The 25578-nt window shown below is 43.6% G+C and overlaps 1 protein-coding gene across 4 annotated transcripts in view; it reads right to left on the bottom strand.

Annotated features, from left to right (window-relative positions):
- Window positions 1-6497: 6497 nt before the first annotated feature.
- chrm3a (cholinergic receptor, muscarinic 3a) overlaps window positions 6498-25578 on the bottom strand; it is a 43539-nt gene continuing 24458 nt past the window's right edge. For 2 of the 4 annotated variants that reach the window (XM_011602958.2, XM_029834763.1), the window contains 2 exons: window positions 10389-10443; window positions 6498-9800 (listed from right to left, as the gene is read on the bottom strand). In XM_011602958.2, the coding sequence (XP_011601260.1) occupies window positions 7835-9781 (1947 nt within the window). In that variant the 5' untranslated portion in view covers window positions 9782-9800; window positions 10389-10443 and the 3' untranslated portion in view covers window positions 6498-7834. The remainder of the gene's footprint in view (window positions 9801-10388; window positions 10444-25578) is intronic. The other 2 variants (XM_003963731.3, XM_011602957.2) reach the window with 1 other exon arrangement.

Genomic DNA, 25578 nt, shown 5'->3' on the forward strand with positions numbered 1-25578 from the left:
AGCCTGGAGGTGGTGGAGGAGGACCCATGCCTGGTGGTGGAGGTGGTGGGGGTGGTGGAGGAGGCAGTGGGGGCATTGGACAAGATCCCAATCCTGTCAGTGGAGAAGGAGTGGGAGGAGGGGGTGGAGGTGGTGGGGGGACCTGGGCACTCCCTGGTAAGAGTGGAGGTGGTGGCACACCTCCACTGATGGGAGGTGAAGGTGCTGGATAAGTGCTTTTCTGTTTCCTGGGCTGACACGTGCACACAAAGCTTTGTGCTGATCTGGGGGTGGAAGGTGAATATGGAGGCAACGTCCTGCCTGACTGATCCTTCAGAGCCACATCGAACCTAAACTCCTCCTTCACCGGAGATGTCTGGACCCATATCTCCTGGTGGGTCTTTCCTAGTTCTCCTTCCGTCTGGGAAGCCTTGTCAGTGCCCAAAGATCGAACACTGTCCTTGTTGCCCTTTGCTGAGGAGGCCTGCTGGCTCTGCAGAAGAGCAATCTTCATCTCCAGCTCATGGGGAACAAACAAAAACGGACACCGAGATAAATAAATATATGCTTTATGGGTGGAAAATACCCCACAACTGGGAGAATTTAGTGGCAGTGCTAGGAGCTAAAAACAGGTCAAAAGGTCCATTATGTCTAGACTCCTCAGATCTCTGGCTCCAGACTGGTTAGAGCAGGGATGAGGGGATCCAGGGAGATTTGACCCCAGCGACAGCAAGTCTGCAGGGCCTCATATGGGGAGAGTCTGTGTCTGCTAACGCACATTTCCACCCGCACAGTCGCGTCTTGAGGTTGTCAGATTCAGAGCTCCAGGAAACAGCGTTAACTGGTACAAGGCTGACCTCTGGCGGACATTCATCAGTGCAACCAAGATAGTTACACTTTACAAATTTAAAACAGAACGTTTATACTTTCAGATTCTTTTTAAATTTTGGATTGATTTGTTTTAACAAAAGAAACTAAAATAATCGGAGTCAGCCATTAATTTGATCTACTATTGTTAATAAATACTAAGATTCCGTCTTATATAACATCGTTAAAAAAAAATACGTGTACGTCACCAACCTGTAAGTTCTTTGTTCTCCGAGTTTGGGCCAGTGATGCACACAAGGTGGACCTGTGGCTCTGCTCTTTGTCTGTCTGTCCTCCATAGAGTTCCCACAGCTGAGAGGACACTGGAAGACCGACAGATGCCCAAGTGTAGAGCTGCTCCTCCTGCACAGATTAAAACCAGAGGCTAATGTTTGACCAGGTTAAATGATGCTACTGGTGAGGGATTCAACTCTATGATCATTAAAAAGGTTAAAATTATTCTTTTCACGCAGCCGGTAAAAACAAGCCTTCACTTTCCATTTTATCTTTACACGTCATTGGGCAGGAGGTGTAGAGCAAGTGGTGTAGAGCAAGCCAACGCAAAGAGCATCAGCAGACTCTACGAGGTGCACAGGTCAGAATACAACAGGTCCCAAGTCATCAAATGAGTAGAATCAGCATTAATTTCTAGAACATGAGTGCAAAAGCATTTTTTTATTGGAATCTGTGAGATGTTTCACATTTGTGTCTGCTCCAGAACATCTTCAGGGCTGTAGATGATACAGGGTAATGGCAGCATAATTAGGAGATTGTGTGTGAGACTTGGGAAGAAGGAGATTAACTTTAAAATGTGAAGCATCAACAATAAAACCTGGGCTCCTACTGGCAACAGCAAATGTTGTTGAAGTAACTGCAGAGCTGATGGAGTCAGACTGGAGAGCAACAATTAAACTGGGGACGGATTCAAATCCTGTCCAACCCTCACGTGCTGAGCAGTAGGCACGTTGATCCCTTACATAATACAATCAGCAGATGGGGTGGGGGTGGGGGAGCGTGCAAGCAAGCGACTGAAAGAGCAGCACAGCCATTAATTCAGCCATGTGAGGAAACTCTGGGCCTGGGGTTATTATTTTATTGTATGGTGAGCTGCACATAGAGACACTGAAGACTGGAGCAACACACTGGGATGTTGGAAAAGATTTACATGTTGGCAAAAACATTACGTTAGTCAACACTGTTCTAATAATCAGTTTTAGACTGATTCTGTGGGCGTTTACAAATGTACAGTTTATGTTTATGTGGTGGGCAGTGAAGCCAAAGTGGTCCATTTAACCTCCAAATATCAATTACACATGCAGACAATATTAAACAACATAAACCAACATGTTAATCAGAATGCTGTGTCAAAATGCTAATGACAGGTAATCGTGTACATTTATAAATGAATATTACTCTATATATTATAAATTAACTAAGTAATATTACCCTAATAGTAGTGCTGCAGTGATTAGAAATGTTCTCCTCAGAGATGCTGGAGGAAGACACCACAAAGCACAAGCTGCACTGAAGAACCAATGGGATGAAACATTGTGTTGGTGCCACAAATTGCTCTTATACAGTCTGGTTGTAACTGGACATTCTCACTTATTTTCCTGCCAAATTGGAGTGAGGAAACAGCAGTTTTGTCTTTGTCTGCAGGGCTCATACATGATGTGTACTGGAGCTTCACTGCCTCTTTAACTCAGAGATTTTCACCATATTTAATGCATTTTAAAAGTGAACCAGTTAAAATCTTACAGCAAAGACGACTGAGAGCGGTCGGCCAGCATGGAGCTCCAGGATCCCATCGCTGAAGGGGTGCAACAGTCCCTGGGCCAACATCTGGTGACACAACTCTTTTGCCTCCTCTTCTGAAGACGAGTCTCCAGAATATGAACACATCTGGTCCAAAAGAGCTCGACCTGACCAAAGTGAGAGGGAGGCCGTGTTAAATGAACTCTGTCTCAGCTGCATCTGAGAAACACCTACAGGAAGCCTGTTCACACCCACGATGCTGCAGCTACATTTAAGTTTCCATTAACATGGTTCCTCAAGCACCAATATCTGTGAAGCTCAGACATCACAGACGTGCATCAGACTCCAAATCCTCCAACAGCATCACTGATATCACTTATCCATTAATATCTGACTCACCTGAGAAGACATCCAGGTAGGGTGTGGGTGTGGTGGTGGAGGCCCGACGTGCATAATAAGCTCTCTTTGAGCCCAGGGTCCAGTATGTCCCTCCTGTGAAACTGTTTCCTGGGGTGTCATGGTCTGAACACCAGTCTGCAGGCAAATCTATGGGCCCAGTGATGGAGGAGGACCTCTGCTTGTGCCTATTAAACCCAATGCCCCCACTGAGTTCTACTGTATTTGTCTTTCTATGCACATGTGGACTGGTCAGGGGGGAGCCAGCTGGGGAGGTGAGTTGTCTGGTGGTGGTCTTCACATAAGTGGGGTGAATGGGAGGGTACATTTTAACAGTGGACGGGGAGCTGGAGGACGTCCGCCTGTGTCCTAAAACCTGGGTGTCACTTGTTAGCTGGCTAATGGATAAACTACTCTTCCTCCGTTTCAGGGACAGGAAGTCCCGCCTCCCTGTTTCCCCCTCTTCCTCTTTTGTTATGGACAGATCCATGCTGCTGACGCTCTTGTGAGAGCCCATCGGTCCTGCTCCCCCCACCACCTGTTCCAGATTAACACGTGAGGCGGGCGTATTTTCAGTCTGCTCTGGCTGCAGATCTGGGCTTTTCGGTTCATCCTGAGGCTCCTCAGTGCTCTCGTAGGAGGTGCTGGTCGCAGTTGTGTCAGGAAAACTGTACGTGCTGTTGGTCTTTGGGAAAAGACTGATGCTGCTTCTTTCTGTGTCTGGGCCCGAAGATGGTGGAACACTTTCGCCCAGCGACCCTGGACCAGATGAGGATGAGGACAGGACACACATTTCACTCTCTTGCGTTCTACTTTCGTTAGGAATAAATCCACCATTGACACAGTGGAGCGCTCCCTCCTGGTCCATATCCTGAGGGTACCAAGATGTCGTGGGCTCAGCTGTCACCTTGGAGGCTGAGCCATTAGTGGTGCCACGGTGGTCTTTTAGGGCCTGTTGGATGCCAGAGAGGAGGTCTTCATTTTCAGCTGCTGCCGAGTGAAAACTGTAAAGGTCAGCGTCCGATCCCGAGCTTCTCTTCCGGTCAGTCTCCTCCTCAAATTGGTGATGGTCTGTGCTCAGGAGGCTTAGATGCTCCTCGAGATCTGTCTCATCGGCCGAGAGGTTTGTGTCTGCGGCAGGCTTCGGCTCTGCCCGTCGATCTTCCAGCACATCCTCCTTTGGGCCTTTTGCCTTTGCTAAACTCTTCCTGAGCCCAGAAAAGACGGAAGCCTTTGAATCGGACTTGGACTTCTTCCCTCCATGTTCCCCTCCTCCTCTTCCTATTTTACTGTGAGACTTTTTAGACTTTTTGTCCTGGTCATCAGTAAATGCATCACAAGTCACATCTCCACTTGCGCCATCATTTCCATCTGCTTTCTTCTGCTTTGCTTCCTGGTTGCCCATGTTCCTGAGCAGGCGAACACCTTTGGCTAACAAGCCATGCTGTTGGGGTCGAGACTGGGCTGACTGGGCGTCCTCCTGCGATGATGCTGCTGCTCTGCTGGTTAAAGCTCTCTCGGGGCTGCCTGATCTTGGTTTCCTGGCCTTTGCTGAAGACAGCTGTGTTAATAACGCTGCCTCCCCCAGCTCTTCCGATGCTAAAATGAAAGTGGCACTGACAGCCACGGACGCGCTGCCGTGCTCTCCCTTTCTCCACTGCGCAGCCTCTCTGAGCCTCTGAGCCGTTCCCTCATGTTGCCCCTCCTTTCCAGCCCCATCTGCCCCTGCACACTCAGTTGTCTTGCATAACGGGATGCTGGTTGCGCGACCACGCTGCCCTTGTCTGTTGTCAGCTGAGAGGAGAAGAGGCTGCTTGGAATGCTTGTGGCAATGCTCTAAAATACATTGTTGTTGATGGTGTTGAGTGAGGAGCGAGTGCTGCTGTTTACGGAGAATGTTGCCAACGCTGCTTTTCCTCCTGCTTTTAAATGTGGAAGTAAAAAAACTCTCTTTCAGAAAGGGCACTTGAGTTTCTATTGTCTTAATGTTCTGCATCCTGGCCGCAGACAGAGCCGAAAGCCTGAAAATAAGGGACAGGTTAGGCAGATGACAGGATTTATTAAGTTATTAATTAATCTGATCTCAGAGCAGTGATGAGGTGAAAGGTCAACATAACACACACACATGACCAACGTTTCCATACGATCAGAACTGTTCTCTGCTCAGTTTAAACTCTATTTGGAGCGGAACTGAAGTGCTGCCCTTTTACTTCATTCAAAAGGAAATAATGATAATCAATAATCTATCAAATTTCAGGGTTTGTAAAGTTTAACTTAACATTCACTGACAAATGTCGAGAGGGGATCACATCCAGACACATTTAATAACATTAAGAGTCTTTACCAGTATCCCATTAAACCATACTTGATCTTAGTCACTAAAAAAACTCATTTTCATTCTTCTAGAGCAAAAATTAAGTGGATTAAAGGATTGAGAGCAATGAGATATAGACATACTAACAGATACAGATGAGAAATTCTAACCCAGTTGTGTCTTCAGAAATGAGAGGCACAGAGTTGACATTTAGAGGGAAGTCTGCGGAGACTAAAAACACAACTTTCAGAAGATGTAAAACTAACCAACATGTTAAGGGTATAACAAGATGAAGTAAATTAAAGGTTATTTGTGAGGTAAAGATCAGCGTACTTGCCTGCTGGGCTCTTCTGAGTGGATGAACACCAACTGAAGAGAACAACACAAATGGCTGTTTGTGTATAGCAGCCAGCCACTCCTTAGCCATGGGTCACATGAAGCTGATGCCTTCCTCATCACATGTCCGCTGTCCTGGGTCGTCTCCCATTAGGACAGGCTGAGACCAGTCACTTCATTAGGCCCCATGTTGGGAACAGTCCTGATTGGGCAGAAGCTCTTTATACAGCGTCAGCTGCAGTTTGAGTGAAACAGGCAGCAGAGCATCAATCATGAGGTCAACCCTCCCCATTAGGGCTGCTGCACCTCTGAGCACACTCCTCTCATCAGAACAACACTTTCAGGTGTGTCCTCCTCGCTCACCCACCAGTCATGTGACTCATCCAAGTCACTCAAGAAAACACTCAAGTTTCTGTTCACAGTGAAAATCAATGCTTGTGTCTTTGAAATGCATAAGAAAAAAGTGCAAAAACCATTACAATAACAAAAGCTGAGCTGCCAAAATGTTGCAGCACATTTCGTTCATGAACTCTTATTCAAGGATTTTACCTGATATTCCAGAATTGCTTTCAAGCTGTGTTATTTTTTGTCACATTCAGGCCAAATCAAATGGAAATATTAATATCTTCATGAGCTCCTGAAGAAAAAACAACTCGCTAAACACAACAACATGTGGCACACTCTCCTTTCTGACATTTTTATTGATTTAAAATATGAGTATGATTGGCATACGTAAAATGTACCAAAATATTTGTTTCCCATTTGATAGTTTACATTCCAAAGTAGAAAAGTGATAAGAACATATCGTGACACTTGACCGCATTCTTTTCTAAGAATAATGTAAACAATCTTTTTTTCTTTTTGGATTTATTTGACATACATCACAAAAGTCACACCATTTATCCGACTGCTGTATGTAATCCTGGTTTAAATGTACATCACTGTGCTGGCTGTCATCATATATTGACCTTTTAAGTGTCCTCTGGAATATTCAAGATCTGAAAATGGCAACAATGTTAAGATAATGTAGTGAACGATCTTTTTTTTTTTTTTTTTAATCTAAATTAAATATCTTAGTAAGGCCTTTATGATTACCTGACACTGGAACAAAATACAAACAAAATAATGTAACTTGGTCTGAGAGACACAAGCTTCATTGTATAAATGACAAAATTCCCCCATAAATTATATAAAACGATAAACAAATATATGGTCATGAATAGGTCCTAAATTCTGTAATTTAGGGATATGGACATTTATATAAAATGACATTTGGAACCTTCAACTCTAATGACATTCTTTACAACAGCGCTTATTGTCCACTAGATGTCGCTGCTGCACTATAACACCAAAGATGAGACCTTTACGTAGTTCTAAATAAAATGATAACAAAAACACACATATTTAGAAATTTAATTTTTGCGTTGGTAATCATGATGTAGTCAAAAATACCAAATATACACCAATCAATCCTAATTATCAAGCCCAAGAATGTAAAACACAACCAATGTTCTTATTGTCTCCACCATAAAAAACCACAACAATCACATTGAACACGACAGTCATCACTGTCACTGACGGAACACTCACAATTCAATTTACCAGAATAAACTTTTTCAGACGCTCAAAGTGTCAAAAAGAGCTTGAAAAAACAGTGATAATTATCACAAAGCAACCACTCTGCTTCATCTATGTGGACATGTATATTGATCAAACCACAAGACAGCTTGATGGCAAATATCGACACAAAATAGTTTTTTTATCCTGGCTTTCACTAATGGACTACAAATACAGACTTGTCTTCAAAATACAAAACTGTTCTGCACAAATGCATTTACCCCAAGAGAAATGGCAAGAAAGACAACAAAAAGAAAGAAAAGAAAGTCTGTGAAAAATCATCCTGACCTCCTGCGTGTTGATAGCACTTCGATAATTTCAATTCTGACACATTTTGAAGCCCTTTTCCTCCATTTATCACTCTGTCACTCTGCTTTGATGCTAAATACTTATGCATGCTGTTCCGAGCTCTGCTGGACGGACACAAACACACTCTTCAGAACTACCGATCAGTCTTTGACTCACATTTAGCTTTAGAAGCTATCAAAACGGTCACTTTTATGCAGATGGTTCTTCCTTTCCTTCATTTCCCTGTCCCCACTGTCATTAGATGTCCCAAACTGGAGTCCCTTATGTGGACTCCCTGGGAATCCTGCTGTGGAAGACCACCGACCTCTGTTGAAACTGCTGTTTCCTTCGTTTTTTCTGGTCCCAGCGACACAGCAAAATCATCTTAAAGGTTGTGCGGAAAGTCTTGTTGCACAGAGCGTAACACATGGGGTTGACGGTGCTGTTGACGTAGCACAGCCAGTAGCCCACCGCCCACAGGGTCTCTGGGATGCAGACTTTACAGAAGGCATTTATCAAAACCATGATGTTGTACGGAGTCCATGTGATGATGAAAGCAAGAAGAATAGCGCTGAGTGTTTGAGCTGCTTTCTTCTCCTTCACTAAAGACATGCGCTTCCTCTTCGTGATTTGAGTCCGGGCTCGCGATGCAAATCGCTTCGCCATGGCCGCCTCTTTGAAGGACATTGGGACGGAGGAGGACTTTGTGCTGCTGCCGGTGATGGTGCGGTCATCGGCAGCGGCTGCTATGGGCTGACTGGGAGAGCAGCCACTTGCCACCTGCACCGTAGGAGTTGACTGACTCTTGTCCGAGCAGAACCGTTGGTGACAACTCTTTTCAGAAGTGTTGGCTCCATCAGGGGTCATGGTGGCAGCAGTGTTGTTAGCCAGTGTTGACAGGCTGTTTCTGTTGTACTCAACCCCTTGAAGTGGCTCCTCCTCTGAGGCTGCATCCAGATCCTCACAGGAGGTGAGCTGAGAGTTGACCGCAGCCTTTATACCTGGCAGGCTGAGAACTATAGAGAAGATAGCGTGACTCTGGGAAATCATGTCTCGACTCCCGCAGTCTTCATCGTCTGAAGATCCAGATTGGTCCAAAGAGGCTGCAGCATCATTGTTGTTCCAGCTGTCACTGCTGCTCTGGTCTAGATCACCATCCCCTTGCCGGATACTGCCGGGTCTCCAAGAACGTACACCAGGCCAGCAGTGCAAACGGCCAACAAACTCTTGACACATGCTCTTTCTCTGCGTCAGTTTAGTCAGCTCGTAACTACTGCAACTACGAGAACTCCCTGTCTGATGGACAAAACGGGCCTTCTGGCTTGCACCGTTCCCACTTCTTCCTTGTATCCCACCTCGGCCTCCAGAGCCCTGCAGCCCTGCCAGCTCTTTGGATCGGTTCTGGGTCTCCTTGTAAATCCGCCAGTAGAGGGCACTCATTATTGATACAGGCAGGTAGAAGGCTGCAATGGCTGTGCAGAAGGTTATGATGGGCTGTTCAAGGAACTGAATGATGCACTGATCTGGGGGTACTGTCCTTTTACCCTCAAAATACTGCCACAGTAGGATTGGTGGGGCCCACAAAACAAGAGAAACGAACCAGGCAAGGCCAATCATGATCCCAGCTCGCTTTGTGGTCCGTTTTGCCCGATAGGTCAAAGGCCTGGTGACTGAAAAATAGCGGTCAAAGCTGATAACCAGTAGGTTCATAACTGAAGCATTACTGGCCACATAGTCTATAGCCAGCCACAGGTCACAGGCCCAGTTTCCCATGGCCCAGTAGCCCATCACAATATAAGCTGTGTAGAGGTTCATGGAGATGACCCCTATGATGAGGTCTGCCACTGCCAGACTCAACAGGAAATAGTTATTCACTGTCTTTAGCTGGCGGTTAACCTTGAAGGACACAACCACCAGGATGTTGCCAATGATGGTGACCAGTGACAACATACCCGTCAACAAGACGATCAGCACAACCTGCCACACGGGGTGTCCACCCAACGGGTCAAGAGCTGATGTACTGTTCCCAAATTGGGCTTCTGAGGTGAGGTTCAAGTATTTGCCGGTGGAGGAGGAATTATCATCCAGGGGATTGACATGAAAGGCTAACCAGGGGGCGCCTGCGGTTACTCCCTGGTGCAGAGGGTTGGACTGTGGGTAGGCTCCAGCTGCTGGGATGGAGTTGTTTGCCGTCAGGAAGAGACCTGGATCTGTGCTGTTTGAGCTCATTGTCAGGTTTTGACATATTCTAGACGAAAGAAGAGAAAGAAGAACGGAGAAAGTCTGTTATTTTGTGACGTTCCTACAAGCAACCAGTAGGTGGGGCTACAAATACATTTTACAAAAATGAACCATCGACGCGCCTTGGAGAGAATTTTAGGCTGGTAGTTCCGATTGTACAGCACGACTCTTATTAAACATTATTCTTATTAGACTAATTAACACCTCAAATTTAAGCTAGAAATGTAAGAGCAACTTTTAAAATTAGATAAATATACATGCATATACAAACACATTTGGTTTTATTCAAAACGCCCCCCATATGCTTAGAATTCATTGCATCGGCTTGATGGTTCAGACCGTAAAGACATAATTTATGTACTCATATTATATCACAAGTGAATAGTATGGTATATCATTTCCACAGTTCATTTGAAATCCTTTCCACATATTTGTGTTGTGTCCTCTGACATCAGGTTTATTTATGTAGGAATTTCCCATGAAAGTGAGAGCCAAAATGTGCATTAGATAAGAAACAAAATCATGTCCAGAAATATTAAGGTGAATGCAGAAAAACATTTCTAAATAAAAAAGTAAAGTCACCAGTTTTAATTACCACTGACAGGTTTCTGCTGGTATGGACAAGGATCAGCTGCTGTCAACAGTGAAGCCTTTTATAGGGGAGAAAGAGGACAAACAGACGGTAAATAAAGTGAGAAATCACAGAAGCTGCCCTGGAAATAATTCCTGAACTAAGTTAAGTCCTGACACCAACTCCCAGTGCTGCCTGATTATTCATGTTTCAGTAATATTCATGTTTCAGTAATAACTGATCAATTACAGAAGTGAATTTAAACAACAGATCGACCTTCAGACAGAGGCAATGCGTGTGTGTTTCTCTCTCTCTCTCACACACACACACACACACACACACACACACACACACACACACACACACACACACACACACACACGCCATTTGGAGATGCGTTTTGCACCTGAGCCCTGACAGGCTCTCAGACGTCCCACAGAGCCCTTCAAGAACCCCAGAAGCCAACAGCAACTGACAGCCATGCGTGACACCGAACACATGCTGCTTCCACCATTATGAGAAGGCCGACTAGCGTTCCTGGTGACATCGCCATCACGCCGCCTTTGATAGCTCAGACGATCAGGGCCGAAGCCAGTCTGCATCACACACTCACCGAGTAAGTTTTAGAGACAGACTGACCGTAGAAGCGTTCATTAATGTGTGCAGACAAAACAGAAGCACACTGGTGCTGCAACAAAAGAGCTTTTTTCTTTTAATTGAACCGCACATCCTCGATGACGACAGCCTCTTTTTTTTCCAAAATAGACTCGAGATACAGCTACGACTACAGTGAGGCCATTCCAGCACCTCTCTCTCTCTGTCTCTTTCTCTCTCTCAACACCCGGCGCCAGCATGTTTATCTTTGGTTTCACTGTCATGATTTCAGGTGCACGCACAGATCGATTCTCCTTTATGGTGCAGGAACACGATGTGTTCCCTGACATTTGGAGGTATTTCTCCCAGCAGGGTTGGACAGTGCAATGCAAGGTGGCTCCAATGAACCTTTCCCCATGTTGCTATTGCACAGTGATTTCAGGTTTTCTATTCCAAGCAACTAATGTGGTAGCAATGTGATCTAACCAGGCGATGTCAGGCAGAAAAGAGGTTGTTGAAACGAGGTGCAAAACTTTGCTCTCGACATGGTTGAAACTTTCAGTTAATTTACCGCTGCTGCCGCTCAGGTGGTGAATGCGCAAGAATGGATAGTTTCCTTTATTTCTTTAAAAAATTCTCTTTATAAATAACTAGGTGGCAGTACACAAGAGGACCTGTAAGATATGTGATAATAGTGAATGGGGAGGTTGTGATCTGTCTGCCCCAGCATGCACTGTCAGGATATTGAACTCTATCTCCTGAGCAAAGCAGCTTACACACCAAAGCAAAAATAAAGCAACTCTGGCTCATAAGTTTTATCCAAACATGTCTAAACTCCAACTCCATCAAAGTACAACCATGCGTATGCTGAGAGGATACTGTAGTTTGTTCAGTCATAATCAAAAGATTTGAACATTACGCTTGTTAATGACATTGAATAAACATATTGCTCATCCCATCACATGGACAGTTAAAAAAAACCTCCTTCGGCTTTCTTCCCTTGAAACTGCTTCAGTTTTGTAAAAGCACTACATTTAAATATTACTTACAATTTTGAGGAGATAAAATGATCGAAAGGTGCAAAGTTCTTTATAGAATTCTCTCTTTGAGTTTCAATGATGTCATAATAGAGTTGAATAAATGCAAATGACGGCAAAGTCTGCAAAACTGTACAGATGAGCCCATTATGGAGGAATCTTCTCTCAAGAACATTCATAATGTCACCAATTTTCCTGCAGAGTGTGACCCGGCCTACAATAATGTCAGGTAGAGTCCAGTAGGAACTCTGAGACCCAAACATGAGCTCGCACAAACTGCTCGTTCCATAGACCAGCTGGAATAAATGTTCCCACAATCACTCAACTTAGTCATCAGTCATGCAACAAGAGTTTAATCTAAGATCAATTCTGGAATCATTTAGAGCCCCAACAAATTCTGCTGGTTAACCCAGATGGACAAACTGGTGATTACAGGTGACTGGAAAATATCCAGAGTTTCTTCAAGCAGATAGCATGAAACAGATCAGACGTTTGATTAGTGTTCGCTCTCTCTCTGTGTGTGTGTGTGTGTGTGTGTGTGTGTGTGTGTGTGTGTGTGTGTGTGTGTGTGTGTGTGTGTGTGTGTGTATACACATTATAAAAAAATGTTTTTCTTTGATTAGAAAAGTTATAAAGCCACTCAGGCCAAACATGACAGGAAGTGAGTTTGTTTAAGCACAGATCAGAAACATCAACATCTGCTTTGTTCAAGGTTCAGACATTTCGGATGGAGCCTCCGGGCCTCCTGTGTAAACACAACCCATGTGGCCATTAGACGTACAAGAACCTTCCAGCTTTACAAGTCTTTGCAATCATCAGCATATTCTGCTGCTCTAAAGTCAAGTGTCATACAAGGACACAATCATAAAACATGAGCTTTACTGTGTATATGTGTATGAGGGTTTCAGGGGGTTCTGACAGAACTCAACAACCAGTTTGTGTCTGCGTTATTACAGATTGCTGATAAAGTTAATTTAAAAAAAAAAAGTCAAGAAAAGAACCCAAAATCAGAGATGCCAGCTTAGTCTGGACATTGTCAGTCAAAAAGAACTTCAGGGAGCAGCAGCTGAGAACAGGTCCAACTGGTACCCTGTACTGGAAAACAGTTCAATATATAATCCAAGGTAGTTTACTTTGTCACCTGGACTGTATTTCTTCTTTTCTGTATTTGTAAAGACATTTCGCCTTCTATCCAGAAGGCTTCTTCAGTTCTGAACTCGCTGGGGACCGAGCTTGAAAATATAGCCCTTGAGGACCATTAGCATGCTAATGATCTGGGTGGTCACCTGAGAGTCGTTGGCAGGGTCATTGGTTCACCTAGGGTCATTGTTCACCTAGTTTCAGTTGAGGTGTCTCCCCTTTGTCTGCTGGCTCACATGGTGGTGAGTCACCAAGTCTCCTGAAATGGTGTGAATGTTTGGTTTGTTGTTGGAAGGAGTGGAGGACTGCATTGAACGTGGGTGATAGGAAGTGCCTCAGCCCACCACCTCTGTTTAAGGATGGTTTTTCCAATTTGACATGGATGGTTTCCTTGACACCCCTCTCAAACCAGAGGTCTCTGGCCAGTACCTGTACTTGGCTGTCCTCAAAGGAGTGCCCGCGCTCCTTTAAGTGTAAGTGGACTGCTGAGTCCTGCCCTGAAGAGGTGGCACGTCTGTGTTGTGCCATTCTTCTGTGGAGAGGTTGTTTTCACCAATGTACAGTTCCTTGCATTCCTCTTGGCACTGTACAGCATAAACATGTCTTGGTGTCTTGTCCTTCGGGTGTACAAGCCTCTGTCTGAGAGTGTTGCTTGGTTTAATCTGAACCAGTATGTCATGTTTTTGGAGGATCCTCCTAAATTTCTCAGAGACCCCGGACAGATAGGGGAACGAAACGCTGTGGCGTTTGTTTCTCTCCTCTTTTTTGCTGGGGTCTCATTTTCTTGAGGTCTTGGTGAAGGCCCAGTCTGGGTAACCACATGTTTTGAGAGCTGTCTTAATGTGGCCCTGTTCCTTCTTCCTGCCTTGGGATGTGGTGGGTATTTCTTTGGCCCGGTGTTGGAGGGTTTTGATCACTCCCAACTTGTGTTCCAGTGGGTGGTGAGAGTCAAACCGGAGGTACTGGTCGGTATGTGTAGGTTTTCTGTAGACTTCAATGGTGAGGTTTCTGTCCTCATTGATCTTGGCTGCACAGTCCAGAAAGGCCAGATTGTTTCCTTTTACATCTTCCCAGGTAAAATTTACATGCTTGTCTGTTTTGTTGAGGTGATTTGAGAACGGTTCTAATTCTTGCGTTCAAATTTTGACCCAGGTGTCATCCACATATCTGAACCAGTGGCTTGGTGCAGTTCCCGTGAAGGATGTCAGGGATGTCTTTAACATACTGATGAGGGTGGAATAATGTGTGAACAGTGTTTTCACAGATAGTTCCACGAAAAGCAACCCTGACAATCATCATCAGCTTCACATGTGTGAACTGCCACATGAGCAACAGAACAGAATTGATCAGAACCCAACTCAGATCTCTTCTTCAGCTGCTGCAATTCCATCATTCATTTAACTGCTACATGCTGCATGTGTTCAGAAACAAATGTGGTGTCCTAGATCAAGTCCTGGAGGTGCAGGTTGACTCCAGACTAAGTGCTGTTTAGGCACCAACAGCATGTGTGAATGTTTGCTTTAAAAAGGACCAGCAGGCCTGAAGTCTGTCCTAAGGAGGACGTCCTGTAAGGTCTGATAGGAAACAGCTCAGCACCATGATAGCAGCTAACCTTGTTTATTCCTTTATGACTGCGATCAGTCAGCAGATCTGCTTTTATTGAGGTGTCTTTTTGGTGCAATCCAGATTAGCGCAGCTAAGTCCTGCTTACACTGGCACCGCTGGCCATAAACAGGCAGCAGGTGGTTTGTGATAAAATAACAACGCAGGGAATGAAATAATAATAAGTGAGATTGTGCAGGTCAGCAGACGTTGTTCCACGTCTAGCAGATACCTCACATCACTGAAGTGTCAGGAGCTCCTGAAGGTAAAAGTACTGGTGCAGGATTTGGGCCGTCTCTTAAAAGGCTCAGTGCAATAACGTACTTTTGTTATTGCAGCAGTTACATGTCTTTAATATTTATGCCAAACTGAAGACATATTTCCAGGAAGGTATTTGAAACCTCTGTAAAGAACTGAAGGTGAGTGTTGAGATATTCCATCAATATGCGAGCTTGCATAAACAGATTTAGATGAAGATGTTTTCAACTGCTTAGACAACTAAAGTTGAATGTCTGAAAAGAATATCTGATTGTTGAAGAGAGGAGGACCTTTGTCTGGACAGTGTGGGCAGCTGAATCCTCCACTGTGCATTACCTGTGGTTCAGGGATCACCATGTGTGTGTGAATGTGTGTATGAATAGAAAACACTCAGGAAGTGAGTGGCTGCTGTGCTGCATATGTCTGCATGTGGCTCCTGGGATTTCACACACAGCCTCACCTCTGCGGTGGGTCTTCGTGCTTTTTGAGAGGCACAGATGTGGCCTGAGTCTGTCAGTGAGGAATGTGTCAGAGCGAACGGCTGCAGCCACTCCAGGATAATTCAGAGAGAATGCTGGAAGTCTTTCTTTCCTCCTCAGCAAATCTGACCTCTCATACCTGCACTCCAGTGTAATCAACACACAGATGAGTTATTGTAACTAGCCCTTAAAAGGAAGTTCATCCCTCTGTCTATTGAACAGGCTCTCAGAGGACCCAGAGGGGGAGACCCCCCGTCCCTGTTTAAACATGCTTCAACAACAGAGGGGCTCCACTGGGGCCAATGATTTGGGCCTGTTAAGGACAATGATTAGCAATGTGGAAAAAGGCTGTGGCTCAGGGGGACTAACACTTGGGCGAAGGATTGGGGGGGGGGGGGGGGGGGGGGGGGGGCAGCAAGCGTCTCAGCAAAGCTCATTTGTGATGGAGACACTTTGTTTAAGTGAACGATGAAAACCAAAACCAGCCACAGCCATCCTGTAATGTTCTTATCATTCATGAATACACACAACATTTCCATCTAATTCAAGATAATTAGCAAAAGCTCTGGGGACAGTGATCTTGTCTCCATTATGCACCCAATTTACAAGAAGAATCACACGTGAAGGCCTGAAAGTCCACCTGGCTCAGTGGTTCTGGATCTGGAATATTCCTGAAGGGGTCGCTTCAACATAAGGACATTAAACAGATTAGAATAGAGTCCAAAACAACAAATTTCAACAATTTGTGACACACGTGCACCTTTGAAGTGAACACGTGCACAATGACATGAGCAGAACCTGACACTGGCGGCTGCCCTTGTCTCATTTACTCAAATACTGACTTAGTCCTCTTCATGCCACACCCCTCCCCCTCCACACATACACACACACACACACACACACACACACACACACACACACACACATACACACACACTTGGCAGAGCGTGCATACTATTTCATCTAATAATATGGGCCCAGGTGACATGACTGTACCTGGCAGTGGATCCTAAAATAGCCTTAAAATTGGTTTCCTAAATCTCAGAGGGGTGTTGAGGGTAGCTGCCCCACCAAGTCTTTCTCATTTGAACAACCAGCTACAGATGAGGCAGATGCAGCCAATCAGACAGGCAGTTCTGGTTTAACAACATTTAGTTTACATTAAATAGAATTAAACACACACAAAATCATGATGATGTTCAAAGTAGAATTTGGGGTTTTCCTTCATTTCCTGGATCTTTTCCCATTGAGTGTTGGCATCAGACAAATGTGCAGATCCTTTCATTTGAAGCACCTCTGTTAAACCTGATTGCTCCTCTGACTGCACAGCAAAGGTATGTTTAACTTCATTCACTGAGTTCAAAGTGGACCAGAGGAGGTTCAGGAGTTGAGCCACTTTTAGAGGCCAGTTAGTCAAAAGAAGAATGATGATCATGGTGGTGATAAAGATTTTCAAATTAATTTGTGCCAGCATGCAGCAGCAGCAGCAACACACTAACTCACTACAAAAGTAGAGTTACAAAAGTACCCCTGTGAGTTAAAATCAAATCTGTATCTGCTGAGAGGAAAAATTTGATGCCTTTAGAAACAGTAACCTAGCACCAATATTGTTACAGTTTAGGCTATTTTAATCATCTGGAACTGTGATATTTCTAATTATATTTATATTTCTGAAACAGATGCTGCTGCTGGTGCCCTGAAAGAATTTACAGCCTACAATAATATCCTAGGCCGGTTGCTTGCTGGCTAATGAAGCTTGAATGCTAATGGCGACAGACGAGTGATGGATCACTCTCAGTGACAATTGCCACCGACGCTTGCTGTTATTGGTCTGTCAGGAAAGATTTAATGCAGAACGGAGATGAGAAAAGGACTCAGCTGTGGCCATAACTCTGTTTAGGGTTGTTCTTTATGATTCCATGTAGTTTATGTGCATTATTCCTTTTGAATACAACTGACCATTAGCCGTCTGTCTACAGTGGCACTTTTAAAGGCATCTCTTTGAAATCATGACATAGAGGAGCTCAGTGAGATATTAGTGCATTATGAAACATATACTAGGATCTCTTTGACAATAGTGCCGTTTAGCATCTTTTGAGTAACAAACCACAATAAGCCATTTGAAATTAGCATAATGAGACACCACACAGTTAGCACACAAGCGCCCAAATGGCTGCATATAAAAATGCCAGCATTTATGGGGCCACGGCATCTCGGATCTGTAGCATGTAATAGTTTCCATCCGGCACACTGACAGAAACATGATGAGGATGGAGAGTGATGAGCTCTTCATGAGCCTGGAGAGCTGGAGAGACTCCGACTGCAGCCGCACCTCCACCACCACTAATACGAGTGGGAGAACTCTCTGCAGGAGACAACGCAGAGCAGCAGGCTACTGGAGTCTTGCGTGGGTGGCTCAGCCGTAAAAAGGATTCTCAGCCTATTAAAGCATCATAGGGCCAGATTACTGGTTGTCTACAGTGAGGCAGAAATATTCCGCTGCTGTCGAACCCACAGGTGTGGTAGTGTCGCTTCCACTGTGCCTGCAGCCTCAGTGTACAGTAAAATAACAACTGTCCTATCTGTCAAGCTGCTTTTTAGTGACACCTTATGCAATACTGATCATTTAATCTATCACCATCACATGAAACCTGTAATTCCATTGGAGCATTTGGTGAGTAAATCATTTAGTGGTATTTCACAGCTGGACAAAAACAGCTGGGAGGAAAATGCAGCCTTATATCGACTGCCAGAAAATACCAATCTATCTCTTTTATCCCACACTAGAAAAAAATTGAAGCTTTGTGTGTTTCTTGCTTTGATTGACCTCCTGCTTATCCAACAGGACCATTTTTCCTCTTCCTGAACTTTCCGGTGTGTCTCCCTTTTCAGACAATAACACCAAACAAGGAGATTCTAAGGTGCTTAAACTTATTTAAACAGAGCTGAAAGTGACTATATTACTCAGTGCTGAAGTAGGTAAATGAAGATAAACACCGTAACCGTCCGAGAGGCTCAGGCGGTTCAGGCAATGATCAAAGCACAGTTCTTTTGTTGCCCAAAGTCTTCAATATATAATCCCACCAATCAGAATAAAAAGCTCCACTGGAACACGGCTCATTTCTTTACTCCACATTTTTTGACTGAACGTTCTCTCATGGTCCGAGGGAAACAAATCACAATTAAATTCAGAGAAACAGAAGCTGTGAAAGGTTGAAAGCTCCTTCAGGGCTACGGTTGTGGATATAAAGCTCAGCATAGGTGTGCACACCTCATCCACGCACAAGCCTGAAGACTCCCTATATGCAGCAGCACTTGTGTTCCAGTGTCATCTCATTTCCTAAAGGTGGAAACATGAGCGTGAATAAATGATGATGACAGTTTCACAGACAACTACACTAAGATTCAATACGTTGGCGGTCAACTGTGATGGAAACAGCATCCTGAAACCTGCAGCTCGCTGAGCTCTGCAAATATTAAACACTTATGTTAAAGATCAACTGATGACGTACAGACAGTGGAGTGAATCAACTGCCGTTAATCAGATCCTGAGCCTGAGCAGACACACACCATGTTGGAATCAGGGAATGGAAGTGAAGTCTGCTTGATCAGCTGATGATCAGCTGCCTGCTGCACATGACAGCGTCCTCCTTTAGCCTGAACCTCCAAATGCTTCATTAAATCGTTTTTTATTCTTTCTTTTCCCCCGAAATGGCCAGAGGTACTTACTTTCCAGCTTATACATAGCACATTAAAGTGTCAAAACTCCCCCCATGTGCAGAAATAATTCCCAAAAAAGCCCTGATGTTGAAGACTTTCATCTGTTCCACACTCACACAAAAGAGAAAAGTGTGATTTTGGAAGAAAAAGGAGAAGAGGAATGAGTTTAGAAGAAGCAACAAAGGTAGTTTTCACTCCGAATGACTCTCTACTGTTCCTGGAGTATTAAGTAAACCCAACATCCTGGATGTGTCATATTAACTGATTTTTATTTGCACGCACAGCTGTCTGTTTGTTAAAGTGATATAAGGTGATTAAACTTTCATGCGTCATATTTTGATGGCAACACTCTCTGTCAACAGAGTATTAATCCCCCTCATAATAGCGCTGGATTATCTGCTGCCTGTATTTTGAACAAGCGCCGTCAGTCCCACAGGCCCAAATACAGCAACTACACCAACTTCTCTCAACAAGCTTCTCCTTATTTTCAGAATCAATTTGAAACCAATTAATTTGGCGAAAGTCATCAAGGCCTCGCGGTTGAAGCTCGACTAACAACACCGTGGAGCAGAGAACCAGATCTGCTCCGTTTGACCCCCTGAGCTGCTCCAGCAGTGAATAAATGAAGAAAGGAATGAAGGTGAAGATCAATTGCTCTCAACCTTTAGCTTAGAAGGTTTAGAAATGCGCCCTTCACACTTTAATCAAGTCTCATTATTGATCATAGCAGCCAATCTAAATGCCCAACAGGAATATTTATGAAGCGCTTTACACTGAGCAAGAGAATTGCATGTAAAGTCTGTGAGGAACTAAAGCTGAACACACAATGAAATAATCACTCTGACAACATGTGCAAACATTCCTGATTCAGCTGAGTCTCACCTGTGAGAACCACCATCGCAGCAGGATCTAAAACTGCTCTTAAAGGAACCTCAGCAGAGGATCTAATACATTACAGATATTACTGAAAGATGAATGTCAGCAAAGCAGCTGGTGACGCCTGTGTGGACGGAGGCGACATTAACAGGTTTCCTTTGGGAACAAGTGAAATGTAGGCTGGTGTGAAATGATGCTGTTATTTACACTTTCTCACTTCTTTTCTTCAACAGGCGTTATTAATGTTATTATTATTATTATTATTATTATTATTATTATTATTATTATTATTGATGATGATGATGATAAGTGACCAGCATTTATGAAGATGGAGTACATCTGTGATTAGTGTTTATGAGCCTCTTTTTTAATCAATACAGATGTCTCAGACATGTGGGACTGAAAACAGGCTGATCCTGTAGACGACTGCTGACCTTAGACTGGAAAAACACATCTTATTACAGACCTGCAGCTGTTAACCACACAGGAAAACTTCTGACTGACATCAACTCACTCATCTGAGCATAAACCTTCAAGAACAGAGTAAAACAAGGATTCAAACTCATTTAACAGACGTCTCCACTGTTGAAAACACTGGAATCATCAACTGAAGATGTTTGGCTTAAAGGTTAAATAAACTTGGACTTTCTTCCAAAAAAAAGTAGTAAAAGCAGGGGCATCAGTCAGAGGAGAGACAAGTGAGCAGGACGGAACTGAGTGCTAATGAATTTAACACAGAGTCGTTCTGCAGAAGAACTACTTGAATATTTGTGAAGGATCTCCAGATACTGTCCTGGTAATAGTGGTTTAAAATTAAGGAAATGATTTAATTCTAAATGATGAAAAGATCATTATGAAAATACCATTCAAAAGACGTGAGAAAATAAAACAGGACTGCTTTTAATGGTTAAGAACAGTTTGGACAGTCACATAATCTTCACACTAAAATTCACTAGAAACATTTTAAATACCATTTTGTCGATACAAGTTTGATTTTAACTTGTCCCTGATCTCCAGCAGGTTGGTGAGTCTTTAGATTATTAGATTCTGGAGTTTCTAGCAGTTTTAGAATTCTCTCTGGGTAATTTGTCTATTTTAGAACTTATACTATTATTATATTATTATCATTATTATTGTAATCAATAATCACTACAGGCATGCTGCAGTGCTTTTACAGCTGCTTCAGGGTTTATTCAGCTTTTAGGTTTCTTTCTACTAAAGAGCAGAGGTTCAACTGACACACGGAAAATATAAAATAAATGTAAGTTTTAGTTACTCTGCTTGCATTTACAGGTCAGATAATGGTGTTTTGACTGTTTTATCTATTTATTTTGTTCTGGGCGGCTGCACCTCTTCCAATGAGCCTCTTCATTCACAGATAAAGGAAGGAAAAATCAATAGACCTCCGCAGGTCATTTCAGGCTGCTGCAGCAAAAAGATTTCACGGTTGATTCTCTGGACATAAAACCATTACTATCATCCATATCTAATTCTCAATGATAATGGACAGAAACTTTTTTCACCAAATTTAAAAGAAGACTGAAAGATGTTGAGCAGATTCAAGGTAACAGTTAAGTGTGAGCTCATTAACTGTCAGAACTACAGTCTTTAAATGGCTGCAGAAGACCCAAATTAAATAATAGTTGTTTGTTAGTTTGTTTTCCTGCAACATCTGCTCTTGCAGAGTGCACAGAGGAGCAGAGCAGCAGCAGAAGATCAACAGCAGCACAGCAGCAGCAGAACAACAGTAGCAACAGAGCAGCAGCAGCAGCAGCACAACATAGCAGAGCAGCAGAGCATCAGCAGCATCAGCAGAGCAGCAGCTTCCATCTGTGTGAATCTTCACAGAAATGTGGAAGTAGCAGGAGACGTTTGCTGATAATTCCATGATGAAATGTCAGCATGATGCAACTTGGAGGAATGCCTGAGTGGTTTTAGTGAACGAGACCAAATTTGCAAATCAGTTGAGGCTCTTTGTTACACAAAATTACGCACAAGTTACACAAAATTATTGTAAAAACAAAAGTGAAAAAAACAATTTTGTTTTTACAATAATCTTGCATAACTTGTGCTTTACTTGTGCATCCTTGCCGTCGTTTCCAGGGCGATAATAAATCACCTGCAGCCTGGAGCTACACAAAAAAGGAATGTCTGATAGATGGTTGTGCTGTTCAAATGTGGAAAGAGACAGCTTGAATGCAGACGGTGGCCTGCGCTGCGAGGCTCTTCACTCATTAAAAACTGCCATATAATGAAAAATCATCTTTCCGGAAGAGGTGATTTCAAATATGTAGCTTGGGGGTGACGATGATGATTGCAGAGTTGGGGGGGGGGGGGGGGTTATATATTATATGAAGTGTGTCTTTGTGACAATAAACACAATCGATGCCCAAATAAATAAATGACAACACAACTGCAAAAGGCTGAAAATATGTTAGAAACACAGAGGATTGTGGATAAATCTTGACTACGCGTTACAACAGGGTGAGATGGGGCAGAAGAGGAAGGGAATGTGTCTTCTCCACTGAGAAAAATTACCCGTGCCGGATGTTCATGCCCAACATTTCTTTCCATGGTCTAATTCCAGCAGGTCCAACCTGGTTCTGCCGCTCACTTGACCTCTATACTAATACTGTACAGCCACACAGAGATTCCTGGACCAGGACTTGGAGATTCCTGGACCAGGACTTGGAGATTCCTGGACCAGGATCCCCTTTAGTTCTTCATATTTACATACTGGATGCAGCTGCAGGCAACAAAACAGGAGGTGACTAATTTGATTTTCAGAGTGAATTTCTGTCTTTGTTCACCACAATAAAAAAAAAAGCCAGAAAGAAGAAGAGATGAGTTCACATCAGTTCACACATTTTCTCCCTAAACAAGTGACAGAAACAGAGAAGTAGCATATTAACTTCAAACACCAGCAGTTGTCTTTTATCCATGTCTTAAATAATAATAGTAAACGTGGGAAGTGCTACAGCTCATCTGCTGAGCATGATTCATCCACCAAAAGCTTTATGTTGAGGGATTTATACTTATGCTGAACATATTTACAGAACACCAATATTTAATGGCCACAGGACAAATCCTTATCTAACCCCTGAACTTTTCCAAATAAAAATGAAGTAAAGCAGGAACTTTTTTTTGCAGGACTTTAATATTTATCTTAATTATTCCAAATAAATTTATTTGAGTTAAAAAAAAATAACCAGAAGGCTGTTCAGTTGCCTTCAGCATCCTGCATCTGCATAGATGCCCCCTCTCACACACACACAGGCACACACTCCCAGTGACACCAATTTTGATGCTAATATAAAAATTCCAGATCGACTGAAGAAAAGGTTGTGACCTCGCCAGCAGAGAGATTATGGGGTTTAGTAAGTACTTGCTAGATGTCATCAGGTGATGTCGTTTTATCCAGCAGCATCACTAGCCTGAACCTTAACATATACTTCAAATTTCAGCATATATTTTAGCAGTTGCCTGTGAATATGTCAGTGCTTTCACTATTTAATGAGAAATAGTTAATATGTTTAAGGTCACTGCCATCAACAAAAGAACTGTCGTTCTCTCAGTGGCCCCACAGATATCTGCTCTTCTTTCCAGTATATTACCCCCAACACAGCGCAGATTCATAAAAGGTTTCCACATGAAAATGTTCTTGTGAAGTTTGTTCAATCATCAATTCCAAACAGTGGCTGGATTGTTGATTAAAAGAACAGCTACATTAATCAGGTGTGTAATCTAAATGTGGAACACACACACCAACCAGTCTGACCATCAGTCTGTTAGAGATGGAGACCAGAAATGAAGTTGCAAACAGGCATCAGTTTAACGAAGACATTCTTTCTATCCATGCACACGTATGACAGGAAATGGATTTTTTTTTTTCCAGAACAGCAGCCCAGCACTAAACATCTGCAGCCAGCCTCAAAGGCAGGAGAGGCTCCTTAGTGGTGAGAACACAGTGTCACTGAAGATTCAGAACTTTGCGAGGCTAAGGAATGAGAGCTAGATCTAAAAAAAAAAGGGAAGATCCATAAAAAAAAGCAAGCATTTCCCTTAGGACACCTCTGCCATTCTGTGCAGAAGTGAACTGGGAGGCTTCACTGTCGAGAAGAGCTGTAATGTTTACATCTTCTTTATAGTCATAGGCTGCCTTGGCCAGTATGTGCGCCACTTCTCCTGATTCATTATAAATATGGACATGTGGTAGAGGGCTTAAGGACAGCCAGAGATAAGGCTTCATGTTAGCAATGAAACAGAATTCCAGCTGTGGGAGGTGAGGGAATAGAAACAAGCGCTGCTTGTAGGAAATAAAATACGGCCATTTGAGACTTTTATGGCCGTGAACCTTAAATTATCAACAGAGCAGTTTGGAAGTCAGATTTCCGACCTGCGTAAGTACAGATATACTTTACAGCATCCTCTTGCAATTCCCCATTTGGGAATCAAATCTGCTAGCATAGACGTGTAGAACAAACAGACCAGGTGTTGTTTTTGGCTGCTTGGTCAAATATATGTTACATCATAGTCCTGCTGACACTGTTCGCGAGGGATGGCTTTATTGTGTGACAACAGATCTGGTTTATGGCGGTAGAACCCCTCGGCTTGTTATGAAACATGACTGGCCTGAGTCATGTGGGAGGAACGCCAGGTATTGGCCACCCAAACAGAAGACAGTGTTGTGCGCTTCGCTGTGGAGACTACAGACGTGTCCAAACACATATGTCCCCTGCAGCCATATTTATAAGGGAGCTGATCATCACTGTGTCAGTCTTCTGAAAGTGAAGCTTCCATGAGGATTAGCTCTGCTCAGACCACAGATGATCAGTGGACTGGTCCAGAATTTTGTTGGGACTGAACTTGTTTCACACAGTCTTCAAGACAGATGGACAAATCGTCCACAGATCATCTTTAAATGTTGTACATTTTGCAGCTATTCTTACTTCGCTCCAGCCTTTTTCAACAAAAGCAGGTCTGCTTCTCTTCCTGGATGCTTATTCTACTCTCTTTGGACATTATGATCGCAGAGCTTTGGTCCATCACACCCAGTCTGATACCTCTGACAGTGATGGGACGGCTGAAATGTAGTTCCGATAAACAACAGGCAGCTTTATGCAGCAACGGCACCTCCTCATCTGTTATCATTCCTCTGCAGCAGAGCCACAAGGACAAATTCATCAGCATGGTTTAGCTTCTGCCCTGGAGGTATTGGCTTTTGCATTATGTTGTCCTGGTGAAGCCATTAAGACTGTGTCAGCAAGGGGGTTCGCTGTCAATGACCACACGCGCCATCGGGATTTGGATCAGAGCAGAATTAATTCTCTGAGCGTTTCCTTTCTGTCCGCAGCAGCCGTTCATTCAGACAGACACTATTCATTGCTGGCCATAAGTGATTTTCAGGCTTTATTGGGTCTCCTGGTGTGGAGATGGAGGCTGCAGCAAAAGGAAGAATGGGGAGGGGGGGCAACTGCAAAAACAAACTACTAGATGTGACAGAAAATC

Source organism: Takifugu rubripes, chromosome 4 (assembly GCF_901000725.2).
Source record: "Takifugu rubripes chromosome 4, fTakRub1.2, whole genome shotgun sequence".
In the NCBI taxonomy this organism is placed as follows: Eukaryota; Metazoa; Chordata; class Actinopteri; order Tetraodontiformes; family Tetraodontidae; genus Takifugu; species Takifugu rubripes.